Raw genomic sequence first — 13137 nt, 5'->3', positions numbered from 1 at the left:
TTTGGGAAGCCCACTGGGTGTGGTAATAATAGCTAACGTTTATTCACAACATGAGATGATATCACTAATCGCTGCAATTCAGAACCCAGTGTTCATGGCGGCCATCCTTGTTTGACCATCGTCACCCTCATTCCATTCACCTTGGGCATCAGGCCCTTAATTCCCACCCTCCCCTTTGTACCTCCCTTGCCCTGCACAGCCTCTGATAAGTGATCTTTATCTCCAGTCATATCATGTTCCTCTTTAAATCCCTATGATAACTTTTCATAACACTGAAAAACTCAGATCTTCTACCAAGGCTTATAAGGTCCTACTTGGTTCGTACTTGTTTGACCTCATCTGAGCACCATCTTCCCTCACTCATCGGATCAGACCACACTGCATATTGTCTTCGTTGTCTGGAGCATTTAGTGTAACTCCTAACAAGACATATGTAATCAGCCTCCCCTTCCTCCTCTCCTGATCCCAAGTCCTCTTTCGTCATAGGTGAGCAGTCTATTGCTAAGCTAGAGCCCCATCCTCCTTTCTGGTGTGTGTGTGTGTGTGTGTGTGTGTGTGTGTGTGTGTGTGTGTGTGTGTGTGTGTGGTCGCACAGTTACAGATACACACATAGGCTAGAAGATGGCATCAGATCCTCTAGAGCTGGAGTTACAGGTGGTGGTTGTAAGCTGTCCAGTGTGAGTTTTGGAAACTAAACTCCAGTCCTCTGTAAACACGCTTAAACATTGAGCCATCTCTTCAGGCCCAATCTCCACTCTCCCCACTCCCTTTTTTCTATTTAAAAAAAAAAAAAAAAAATCTATTTTGAGAAAGTCTCACTGAGTTGTCCAGGCAGGCCTGGAACTTTTTAGCCTCCTGAGTAAAAGTGACTACAGGCCTGTGCCACCAGGCCTAGCCATTACTTACTGATGGAGGGTGGGGGTGCGGGCTTGCCACATGGCATATGGAAGTCAGAGCTTGGCTTGTTGAAGTTGGTCTCCTTTCAGTCAGCCCTGGGAATTGAACTCAGATCTCTAGGCTTGGCAGCAAGTGCTCTTACCTACTAAGCTATTTTGCCAGCCCACTGTGGTATTTTTGTTATCACTATAAAGTTATAAAATGGCATTTGTTGAAATACTTAAAGTATTTTTTGACTTACGGCCTTTTAGGATACTATTCCAGGAAATGAATATCAACACACTTATCAATGGGGCATAGCAGTTACCAATTGTACAACATGGAAGGAATTCGGATTGGAAATAGTTGAGATAGACCAGTGTTCATCTGGTTTCCTTGTTGCCAGTGTTTGTACAGCTCCTGAAACTGTTGAAAAATGGAGTGTCTGTGGTTTTGACAGATGGCTAACTTGGCAAGCACCAACCATCTTGATTTTATCAGCAAGCTACATAGAACCATTTTCATTTTCTATTCGAGCAAGGTTGCAGCCCAGCTTTGGAAACTAGCTAGTTTCCTGCATGTAGGGAACTATATCCACATCCATGTATAGTCTTAATGGTTTTCTTGCATGGAAGTTCAAAGTTTTAAAATAAAAGCATGATACAAAATGAATTCCCTGATAATGAGATTTCAAACCAGTGTACATTATGTTTGCCTCATATAATTTATGTTTTTTAAAAAATGGAGCGCTTCACAAATTTGTGTGTCATCCTTGCTCGGGGGGCCATGCTAATCTTCTCTGCATCGTTCCAATTTTAGTATATGTGCTACCGAAGCGAGCACCCTCATATATTTTATCTTTTTCTTTATGTATGTTTGTTATCATTTGTTGTTTCTAGTTTTAATGACGTATGAAATGTTCCTTCAGGTTTACAATTGGCTATGATTATTGTGTTCTCATGAATTTTATATAATATAATATGAATGGACCCTCAGTTATTAAGTAATAACAGGAACTTCTGTGGGGAGAGTGAGACAGGGTCTCTATAATTGCCCTGTCTGGCTAGGAACTTGCTATATAAACCAGATTAGTGTCAAACTTATGGCTCTTCTCCTGCCTCTGCTTCCTGATCATAGGTGTTCACGGTCAGAACTGGCTAAAGTGGGTGTTTGTTTCCTTTTTTGACTGAGACGGGGTCTCACTGTAGCCCTGGCTGTCTTGAAACTCACTGTGTAGAGCAGTCTGGCCTTGAACTCACAGAGGTCCCTCACTGCCTCACCACCACATACACAGTAATTGAAGGCATGCACTGCCATGCTTGGCTAAAGTGGCTTTTATGAATAATGGTTTTGATCTAGTTGGCTATTGCTACACTACAAGTACAGGTTTTTTGTTTGTTTTGGCTTAAGTTTTGATAGCCAGAGTTATCCCAGATTCTAGGGCTAGGCAGATGGCTCAGTGGTTAAGAAAGAGTACTTGTTCTTGTAGAGGACCCAGGTTCAATTCCCAGCACCCATGTCAGGTGGCTCAACCACCTGTAATTCCAGTTCCAGGGGATCTGGCACCCTCTTCTTCTGGCCTCTGTGGGCAACTCCATACACATGGTACACATCTGTATACTCAGGCACATGCACATATACACACTTAGTAAAAAATAAAACAAATCTTAAAAATAAAATCATTGTGTGTGTGTGTGTGTGTGTGTGTGTGTGTGTGAGAGAGAGAGAGAGAGAGAGAGAGAGAGAGAGAGAGAGAGAGAGAGAGAGAGAGAGAGAGAGAGATGGGGAGACAGAGTTTCTCTGTGTGGCCCTGGCTGTCGTGGAACTCACTTTGTAGACCAGGCTGGCTTCGAACTCAGAGATCCACCTGTTTCTGCCCCCACCTCAACCTCCAAGTGCTGGGATGAAAGGTGTGTACCACTGCACCCAGCTTCAAAGCAAGCAGTTTCATCTTGGATAGCAAATACCTTGAATCATAATCTGTTCTTGTTGTCTTGGCAGTGGAAAGAAAACAGGCTGAGATTCCAGACCCATGATGATAGGTATTACCAGACACAGTAGTACATACCTGTAATTCCAAACCTAGAGAGGCTGACCAGCCTGGGCTACATAAAAGGCTGTGTCTAGAACAAAAGAGACAAGGACATGGAAGTAGGCGCTAAGGTTTCAGTTCCAGAAACAGCGGTTGCTTCTGTACAGATTGCCCGTCATGTGGTGTAGACCGGATGGAACAGTTCAGATTGAGGAGGTGTTTCCGATTCCATTACTCGGTGAACTGTAGAGTTGAATACAGTTTCACACCTGTCTGAAAATACCCAGTCTATGCCTGGTTACTGCTCTCAAATTTATAAAATATCATTAATAAAGGACTTAAAAGTGGTACCTTGACCAGTAAATGATAGTAACATTACTATGTGTAAAGCCCTTCTTAAATGCAGGGTTTTTAACTTCAGCTGATTGTGTATATGTGTTTGGTTAGAGCTACTGATAAATGTAACTGTATGATATATTATTTTTAACCATGAATGAATTTGGGGGATGGGGAACCTTATTTTTCAGGTTGAAGCGCTCAATAAGTTGAAAACTTTAAATAGCTTAATCAAATTGAACGCAATGAAGCTCAACAGAGCCAAAGGGAAGGAGGCTATGCACACTTGCTTGAAACAGAATGCTTACCGGGAGGCGCTCTCTGACCTGCAGTCACCTCTGAATCCTTGTGTCATCCTCTCAGAACTCTAGTAAGTGACTGTCTCTGCTCTGCACAGTGGGGAGTAGCCTGTGACCATAGCAATGCAGAAAAGATTTCTGAGTCACCGTGTTGGGGAACTGGTGGGTCTGGCTGTTAGCCCAAGGAGGTCAAATGTAATTAGGAAGGAAAAATCTTAAAGAGTCTGCAGAGAATGTGTCCATACTCATTAGGCTCTAGAGCTCTTAGCTAGGTTTATTTGTGGGGCTAGTAATATTGCAGATTAATTTCCTTCAATTATATATAATTTTAGTTGTATATAAGAACATATAAGCTAGCTTTTATAAAAAGATTTTATTATATTTAATTATGGGGGGGGCAGGGGTCTTATGCACAGGAATGCAATGTTCACACTGGCCAGAGGCATCAGATCACCTGGAGCTTGAGTTACAGGCTATTGTATGCTGCCTGACTTGGGTGCCGGGAACTGAACTTGGGTCCTCTCTAAGAGTAATATGTGCTCTTAACCACTGAGCCATCTCTCCAGCCCAAATTCGTTTTAATACAGGGTCTTATGTAGCCCAGGCTGGCTTTGAACACATAATCCTCCTGCTTGCTGAGTGCAGGTAATACAGGCATGTGCCACCCACCATTCCTGGCTATATTATCAATTTTTAAGAATTGAAATTCCTGTATGAGCAAAATGTTGGAAACCATGACACATTATTTACTGACTTCCTACTTAAAAATGAGATTTAAATGAATCTCTAAACTATTTCCAATCTTTTTATTCATACAGAAGTGGAATATTATAATTTTTGTCAACAACAGTATTCATAATTGATCCCTCGTTGTGAAATCAAAACATCAGGGCTTGAGCTGTGACTCAGCACTTAAGAGCCCTTGCTGCTCTTGCAGAGGACCAGGGTTTGGTTCCCATCACTCATGTCAGATGACTCACGTTAGCATGTAACTCCAGCTCCAAATACATGTACACACACACACACAAGCACACACACACACACACACACACACACAAATAAGAAATGTCCTTAAAAATCAAGAGTTATTTGTAATCCTAATTTTAATAAAGTAGTGTATTCTAATCTTTTACTCACTAAATATAAAAAGTTAAGGAAATATAAGAAAACAAGGAGAAATTTCAAGTGGAGGTAATAAAAGGTTGGATCCTAGGTTTCTGCTTCACCCATTGGCATTAGTATATGCCAACCAGAGCTGTCCTCAGGGTTCCTTTTCTACTCAGAATATTCTTTATGACTTGCCTAGACTCTGAAAGAAATAGGCGAGGGGCTTGCAAGCCTGATGTTTGGGGGCACTTGTAGTCTTACACATTGTTTTGCTGAAGTGGTTGATTCCCCCTTGCTGATTTCAGTGTTGAAAAGTGCAAATACATGGACTCCAAGATGAAGCCCTTGTGGCTGGTCTACAGCAACAGAGGTTTTGGAGAGGACTCGGTTGGAGTGATCTTTAAAAATGGCGATGGTGAGTCCTGGAATTTTCACATCATATTGGAAAGGCGTGTGTCTCAGTGTGATAGCAGCCAAGAGGCCACTGCCAGTGCTCATAAGGTCAACTCAGCATCCCCTAGGATCCCTTCCTTTCTTCCTGAGAAATCGTTTTACAGTTTATTTCGTTACCTAATAAGCTTTCCTATTTTGCCCTATGAAATACAAATATTAAATCTTTTGATTAAAAGCTTGCAAAGGTGAGGCTATCTCAGTGTATATTCATGCATCCTGTTCCAGTGACAGCAACTTTGATATCATTGCCAGAGTTCGTGTTTGGATTTAGCAGATGACCCAGACTTGATAAGGAAATGCCTCTGAAATAATTGCACCAGCCAAAGGCAGTCATGGCTTATAAGTTCTATGGCCACAAGCAAGCCCTCCAACTGATTAGCTCTAGGGTCTTGAAGGTTTAACATCTCTGTACCGGAGTCCTTAAAGGGATTTGTAATAAATAACTTTTTTTATGTGCTTGCAACTTCTTAATTGAACTTCTTTAGAGTGGGTCATGTTGCTTGAGATAGTGTTTCACTCTGTAGCAAAGGCTGACCTCAAACCTGTGATGCTGACTCAGCTCCCACCACCCACCCCCAGTGTTGGGATTACGTGAAGGTGCAGCATACCCAGCCCTCATGATGCATTGCTAAATATTTTACTCCACTGACCATACAGATAGTATACCATTATTACTTTGACATTATTTTGTTTGAAAGTACTCTTTTTGGGAGCTGGAGAGATGGCTCGGTAGTTAAGAGCACTGGCTGCTCTTCCTGAGAAAAGTTCAATTCCCAGCAACTACATGGTAGTTCACAATCATCTGTAATGAGATCTGGTGCCCTCTTCTGGCATGCAGTCAAAATACTGCACACATAATAAACAAACAAACAAAGAAAGAAAGAAAAAGAAAAAAAGAAAGTACTCTTTGGGAAGTGGGGGGGAAGAGGACAGACAATTTTATGTAAGCCATGTTGGCCGTGAACTCATTATATAGCCAAGAATGGCCTTGAACTCTGATGCCCCTACCTTCCCCACCTCCAAGTACTGGGATTACAGTTACATGCCATCATGTCAGGCTGGAAGGACTCTTTAACTTTTATTACTTACTATTATTTTGGCCCAAGATCACACTGTGTAGACAAGGCTGGCTTCAAGTTTGCAAGTTTCAAGTTCATGCTTCATGAGTGTTAAGACTGGAAGCATTCATAGACATGATGATAAAATAAATTCAACTACTAACAGTTTGCTGGGTTCCTAATGCACTGAGTTGTGTGATTCCTAAGAATTTTCTTTGTAGCCTTAAAGGTGGGAAAAGTTAATAAATGCTACAGTATGTGTAGAAATGTACTTCACAGTATCCTGTGGTTGGTGCAATAGTTCATATATGGGAAACAGTTGAAAATTTGGTTTCCGAAACAGTACAGGGAAATGCTGATCACTGAGCCTGTTTGATACAGTGAATATGGGCAAGATTAAACTGGAAGAAAAAGTACAGTGCTTGGTAATGGGTTTAGTGAATTTCACTGAATGCCTAATGTTGAGTTAACAAGTATGGCTGGGCGGCGGTGGTGGTGCACGCCTTTAATCCCAGCACTCGGAGGCAGAGGCAGGCGGATCTCTGTGAGTTCGAGGCCAGCCTGGGCTACAGAGTGAGTTCCAGGACAGGCTCCAAAGCTACACAGAGAAACCCTGTCTCGAAAAACCAAAAAAAAAAAAAAAAAAAAAATTTGTTATGGGCTGAAGAGATGGCTCAGAGGTTAAGAGCACTGGCTGCTCTTCCAGAGGTCCTGAGTTCAATTCCCAGCGACCACATAGTGGCTCACAACCATCAATAATGAGATGGTGCCCTCTTCTGGCCTGCAAGCATACTATATACATAATAAATACATTTTTAAAAAATTTAAAAAAAAACAAAACAAAACAAGTGTGTGTGGGGTGTGCACAATAACAAATGCATGTAACTTAGCAGGCATTTCCCTTAGATTTACGGCAGGACATGCTGACTCTGCAGATGCTCCGCCTGATGGATCTGCTCTGGAAAGAGGCTGGTTTGGACCTTCGGTGAGTGCTCCAGTGCATTTGCTTATTTTGTGGTGTTTTCCTCCTGTTGAGTCCTTCCCTTCACTTTTAATTATTGTTCATAATAACAGTTAGTACGATCTTTAACAATGTGCTTTCTAATCATCGCCCTGCTTGAACCTCATCATATTTAAAACTACATGTGCTTGAGATTCCAGAGAAGGATAGATTTGGACATTAATATGACTTGGACAAACATCTAGAATCATATGCCAGGTTACAGTTTCAAGCTTGGTGGCTTTCATTTTGAGACAGGGTGTAGCCTGAAGGTTTCTCTGGTCCTGCCTGGCCCTGTGGTCAGGACAAATCTCCCCCACAGCTCCTTATAAAATAATCACTCAGAGGCTTAATATTATTTACAAACTTATGGCTATGGCCTAATGGCTCAGGCTTCTTGCTAGCTAGCTCTTATAACTTAACTCATTTCTGTTAATCCATAAGTTGCCACATGGTGGCTTACTGGTATTTTCACATCTTACTTCTGGTGGTGCTGGCGTCTCCTGACTCTGCCCTTCCTCTTCCCAGCATTCTGCTAGTCTGCTCGCCCCACCTATACTTCCTGCCTGGCTACTGGCCAGTCAGCATTTTATTTATCAACAAATCAGAGCAACACATATTCACAGCATACAGAAAGCCATCCCACAGCAACATGGTCCGTTATATAGCCCAGGGTGGTATTGAACGTGCTCTATAGGCATGATGGACTCGAATTTATTATCCTGCCTCAGTGTGCCAAGTGCTGGGATTGCAGCCACGTGTCTTTGCACCCTGTTGAACTCTTTTGTAAGAGGATTGGAAACCGTTGCTGTATATTGACTAACAAAAGCACTTTGTTAGCTTCATGTAGATCATTTCTTAGAAACCTCACAGCTCCATAAGGTTGTGTTACTCTTTTTTAACATGTGAGTGACTTTAAAACAAAGGTTAAAAAAATATTAAATAGTGCCCATTTCAAATCCAGGATTGTCAAGACTCCACATTCATGTTTTTCTCTTATATTACTGTCCTATCAAAGTGAGAAAACAATGTGTGGGAAGACATGTCCAGTAACCCTTTGTTTGCCAAAATATGATGGCACTCAAAATACCTGGTTGTCTACTTTGTGTTTTTTAAACATTTGTGTCTTGGCATACATACACATATGTGCACCATAGGGACACATGTGGAGGTCAGAAGACAGCTTTTGAGAGTTGACTTTTTCTTCTGTGGATCCTAGGGATTATTGGCAGCCAGTACTTTCATCCACTGAATTATCTCGTCTGCCACCTTGTATTTTAAAGGAAGTCTTTGTTTCTAGATCTTTCTAGAATATACTTTTCTAGTTCTACTAAATTAGAATAATCTAGTGTGACTTTTTTTCCCTTTCATGGGACTGTAACTATGATTGCAGTAAGAGATCTATGTTTTTTTCCCTTTTATTGAAAATAGGTTTTTTTCCCCTTCACACAATACATCCTGATTACAGTTTCTTCTTCCTCTACTCTTCCTAGTTCCTCCCATCCAGAGCCACCCCCTTTTTAATATATCATTAGAAAAGAAATAGACTTCTAAGGGATAATAGTAAAATAAAAGATAATAAAAGAAAAACCAACACATCAGAATTGGGCAAAACAGACAAACAGAAGGAAAAGACCCACAAGAGAAGGTACAAGAAACAGAACCTCTTGTTCTCACACTCAGGAATTCCATTAAAATCACTAAACTGGAAGCCATAATATATACATAAAGGATGTGGGGTAAAAAGAAAAAAAAACATAAAAATAAAAAAAAATAAGATAAAATTAAAGCCACGAAGTGGTGGCACACACCTTTATTCCCAGCACTCAGAAAGCAGAGGCAGGCAGGTCTCTGAGTTTGAGACCAGCCTGATCTGCGGAATGAGTTCTAGGACAGCCAGGGATACACAGAGAAACCCTGTCTCGAAAAGCAAAAAACAAACAAAAGATAAAATGTATAAGAGGAAAAGCCCTGACATGACATCATGATACTGTTAACTTTCATTTCTGGCTGGGCATGCAGCCTACCCTTTTAAAGGTAGTTTGTTTCCCCAGTGAGACTCCCTTGGAAGAAACTAAATTTTCATTTGCAAGTGGTTATTAATTGAAGATTGCTTCTGGATTAGGGGTGGGAGCATGTGCCCACTTCTTTCAGCTCTAGCACCCTATTTCAGAATTCACCCAAAAAGGACCCAATGGTCACTGTTTGTGGTATAGTTTTCCTTTAACCTATGAATTTCTGACTGACTACTTAAAAGCGCTGTTATGTATGACTGGTGGCCTTCTTGTTCCCCCTTAACCACTCATAGGGAATACATCACAGATGGAGGGTTGAGTGTGTTGCTTTTGTTGTTGTGACCAGATCCTACCAAGAAGCAATGTAGGGCCCGTGAGACATGTCAGTGGGTAGAGACCTGTTGCGTCACAAGCTCGGGTGGCTGAGCTCCATGATGGAAGGAGAGACACTGAAGCGCGCGTCACACACACCCAAGAAGATGTTGACTGAAACAGCTTGCAGGAAGAAGGCTTTGTTTGGGGCTCATGGTCGACAGGCTGTCATTCCGCCATTGTGGGGAACTCACTGGGGCAAGACCAGCTCCTGGCCTTGGAAGCCGGAGGCTCTTATTCATCTCTCTGCAGATGAGAATGTGAGAACAAAGGAGTGGCAGCATTTGGCTGGCTTTCTTCTTTTTCTTTTTTGTTCTATCCTGGACCACAGTGTGTGGGATGGTGCCTCCCACACGCAGGGCACATCCTCCCTGTCAGTGAATCCTCTCTGGCAACACCACCTCCCCAACCCCCACCACCCCACCACAACAAACAAATGCCTCACCAATTCTGTAGTTATTTCTTCATTCAGACCAGTCAACAGTCATTATTAACCATTGCAGTAAATGCACCTGCTTGAGAAACATGAGCTCAGTAAGTAGGACATGGACTACCTAATCTGGTAAATAAACTCTTAATGGCACACAGCCCTTTCTTTGCATAATTGTCAGTGGCTGCTTGTATTTCTCAACAGTAGAGTTACCCTGAAGTGCTTAGAAATACCCTCTAGCCCATCCTAAAAGTTCACTGATTTCTCTTCTGTAAAAGAAACTACGGGAAAATGACTATTATTGGATTCTGTATTAGTTACTTATTGGTGTGATAAAAACACCATGACAAAGGCAGTTTATAAAGGAAAGCATTTAATTGGGCGTACAGTTTCAGAGGGTTATAGTCAATGACTGTGGAGCTAAGGCATGGTGGCAGGAACAGCTGAGAGCCCTCACCTGGAACAGGAAGCAGGAAGCAGAGAGAACACTAACTGGGAATGGCAGGAGTCTTTGGAAACCTCAGAGCCCACCCCCCAGTGACACACCTCCTCCAACAAGGCCACACCTCCTACCCTTCCCAAACAATTCCACCTAATGGAGACCAAGCCTTCAAGCATGAGCCTAGGGAATCCACTCTCATTCAGACCACCACGGAGCCTATAACAAGAGAAACTTCAAACTCTGGCCTGGTGACTCCTTTGTTCTTTCTGACGTTATCAGAGATACTGGGCAGTCTTTGCTAGTTGCGGATTTGGCCGGAGGATGGGCCTTTCTGAGTTACAAGGCCTCAGCTGAAGACTGGCTGCTTAGGGCTGCTTCCTTAGAGGCAGCCGTGTGTGGAGTGCTGGACATGTGCTCAGTTCCTGTGCAGCAGGAAACAGGGAGTGTCCAGGGGGGTGGTATCGGCATTTTGTCCTCTGACCCCATTTTTTTTTTAAAGTATGGGGCTTTGAGTTCTTTCAGACCCCTATTTGTATCTTTCTCACCAAACCTCCTCTGCCGTTTCTATAAATATCTGTGCTGCAGTGGGCCTGTTGTGTTTGTTTTCCTTTTGAGCGCTGTTCAGGTTAAAGTGGGTCGTGCAGCATGCACTCTTCAGTCCATCTCAGATATTTGGGCTCCTCCTCTATGTTACTATTTTAGTAGCAATGCCGTGCTTCCGTTAACAGAAACCTTTACGCTCATTTCAATTTTCTTGGATGTCTCATGATACTCGGGTGTTCTTTCATGTCAAAAGCAGAACATTTATAAGGCATAAACATGTTGAGACACCATGTCTTTGGCTGAGCAATGAGAAGTCAGTTTGCTTTTCCTGTCAACTGAAAACTTGTCAACCTCCAATCTGTCTGAGTTAGAAGACTTGACGGTCCTCTGTGTTCCCTGTCCCTGTGCTACATTCCAAATTAAAAATTGAGGAGTTGTCTTCACTTATACATCTGAGGTTTAATGATTTTAATGATTAATTGTTTGAGGCAGGCAAGGGGAACAGGAACTCTCTATTATGTAGCTCGGGCTGTCCTGGAACCTGCGCTCTAGCCCAGGCTGGCCTCAAACTCACAGAGGTCCCTGCCTCTGCCTCCCGAGTGCTGGGGTTAAAGGTGTGCGCCAGTAGGCCTGACTGTGCTGATAGAATTTTCTCACTTGTGAGAGACTGTGCAGAAGTTGTGTGTAAGACACTGGAAGGGTCAGGGTGAAGGAAGCAGGTGTGAGCCGTGCAAACACGAGGTGAGGAGGGTTTGCACTCTCCTGAGGCACTGCCCGACTTGGGTCAGTGTGGTGAAGGAGGGAGAAAGGGTTATTCGTGCAGTGTGTCTCATTCTAAAATCCTGTTTTCCCACGAAGGTAACATTGTCCTCAGGTCAGAGAGTGTGAGAAAGGAAGGTGAACGTTAGCAGTCTTGTCATGTCCTTTATAAAGACTAGACACTCAGGGCAAAGGAGGCCTCAGTGCGAGGACTAGGGAGGCTTCCAAGAGGTTGTCCCCAGCATGACTCTGTCAAACTGTCTTTCGGGTGAGGATGTTTTTTCCTTCCCATTGTGAATGTTCCATCCTTAAGTCACTGATTGCTTTCATCATTGCTTGCTTTTGAAGAGGAAGTTGTTGGACTTGTGCCCAGTTTGGGCTGTAAGTGGGATGCGAGGGGGTACAGGAAAGCAAGAGGGTGCACTTTAACCCACCAGTGTTTGCTTTACATGGGTTGTGTCGCAATAGGCTGCCAGGCACTAGTGAGAAATGTAATGTTCCTCAGTTGTCTTTTTAAGAAAGAGAAGTAAATTAATAATATAAGTCTACACAGTGCATTAGCATTTTAGTCTGCCAGAATGTAATTCGGCAGGGTTGCTCTCATTTAAAGGAATATACAATAATTGAATTCTTTCTTAGTAATTTTAGAAACAAAAACAGCTCTAGCCTTTTATCTGATTGTTATATATTCTAATGCACTCATCTTCCCTCACAGTTTTCTGTTGTCTCTCTAATCCTCACATGACCTGTAGGACCCTCACGCCATCTTTCCAGCATGTCAGATCTTTCCTCGCTTTGCTTGTATGTTCTGCCTAGCCCTGTCCTCGGCCTTCCTGTCCTCCCTCCTCAAAAGCTCTGCTTGAATAGAGGGTTTTGCTAAGTTCCTCCTGCGTAGCTCAGACAAGCCTTCAACTCTCTGGAAAGGGGGATACAGAGGAGCTTGTAGAGCCAGAGGTGGTAGTCGGGTATCCGACTCTATCTCTCTACCTTGTTCCTTGAAAGAGAGTCTCTCACTGACCTGGAGTTAGGTTGCTGGCCAGCAAGTCCCATCGGCTCCCCCAGCCTTGTCTCCCCACCACACCCACCTTTTTATGTAGATGTTGGGAGGTCTGAACTGAGGGCCTCATAATTGCATAGCAAACATTTTTACCCACTGAACAATCTCTTTATCTTTTTTAATTTTTAGAAGATTTTTAAATTTTTAATTATGTGTATTTGTGTATGTCTGTGCATGTGAGTACAGGTGCCCTCAGAGGTCTGAAGAGGGCATCAGATCCGCCTGGAGCTGGAGTTACAGGTTGTTGTGAACTGCCTGACCTGGGTGCTGGGAACTGATGCTTCCAAGAGTAGCAGGTGCTCTTAACAGCTGAGCCATCTCCTGTGCCCCATCTGCAGAGGTTTCTGGGCTCCTGCCA

The 13137-nt window shown here is 42.9% G+C and overlaps 1 protein-coding gene and 1 non-coding gene across 2 annotated transcripts in view; one reads left to right on the top strand and one right to left on the bottom strand.

Moving 5' to 3' along the window:
* The window catches only part of Pik3cb (phosphatidylinositol-4,5-bisphosphate 3-kinase catalytic subunit beta), a 117725-nt gene that overhangs the window by 95752 nt on the left and 8836 nt on the right, over positions 1 to 13137 (top strand). Inside the window, exons 17-19 of the mRNA XM_076576883.1 lie at positions 3436 to 3614; positions 4956 to 5065; positions 7068 to 7146. Of these exons, the coding sequence (XP_076432998.1) occupies positions 3436 to 3614; positions 4956 to 5065; positions 7068 to 7146 (368 nt within the window). The remainder of the gene's footprint in view (positions 1 to 3435; positions 3615 to 4955; positions 5066 to 7067; positions 7147 to 13137) is intronic.
* LOC121831182 (U6 spliceosomal RNA) lies at positions 1612 to 1719 on the bottom strand. The gene has a single exon (XR_006074569.1). It is a non-coding gene; the product is annotated as a U6 spliceosomal RNA (small nuclear RNA).

The sequence above is a fragment of the Peromyscus maniculatus genome, chromosome 7 (assembly GCF_049852395.1).
Source record: "Peromyscus maniculatus bairdii isolate BWxNUB_F1_BW_parent chromosome 7, HU_Pman_BW_mat_3.1, whole genome shotgun sequence".
NCBI classification, from domain to species: Eukaryota; Metazoa; Chordata; class Mammalia; order Rodentia; family Cricetidae; genus Peromyscus; species Peromyscus maniculatus.
The sequence above is the reverse complement of the archived record's forward strand: the minus strand, read 5'-3'. Positions and strand labels throughout refer to the sequence as shown.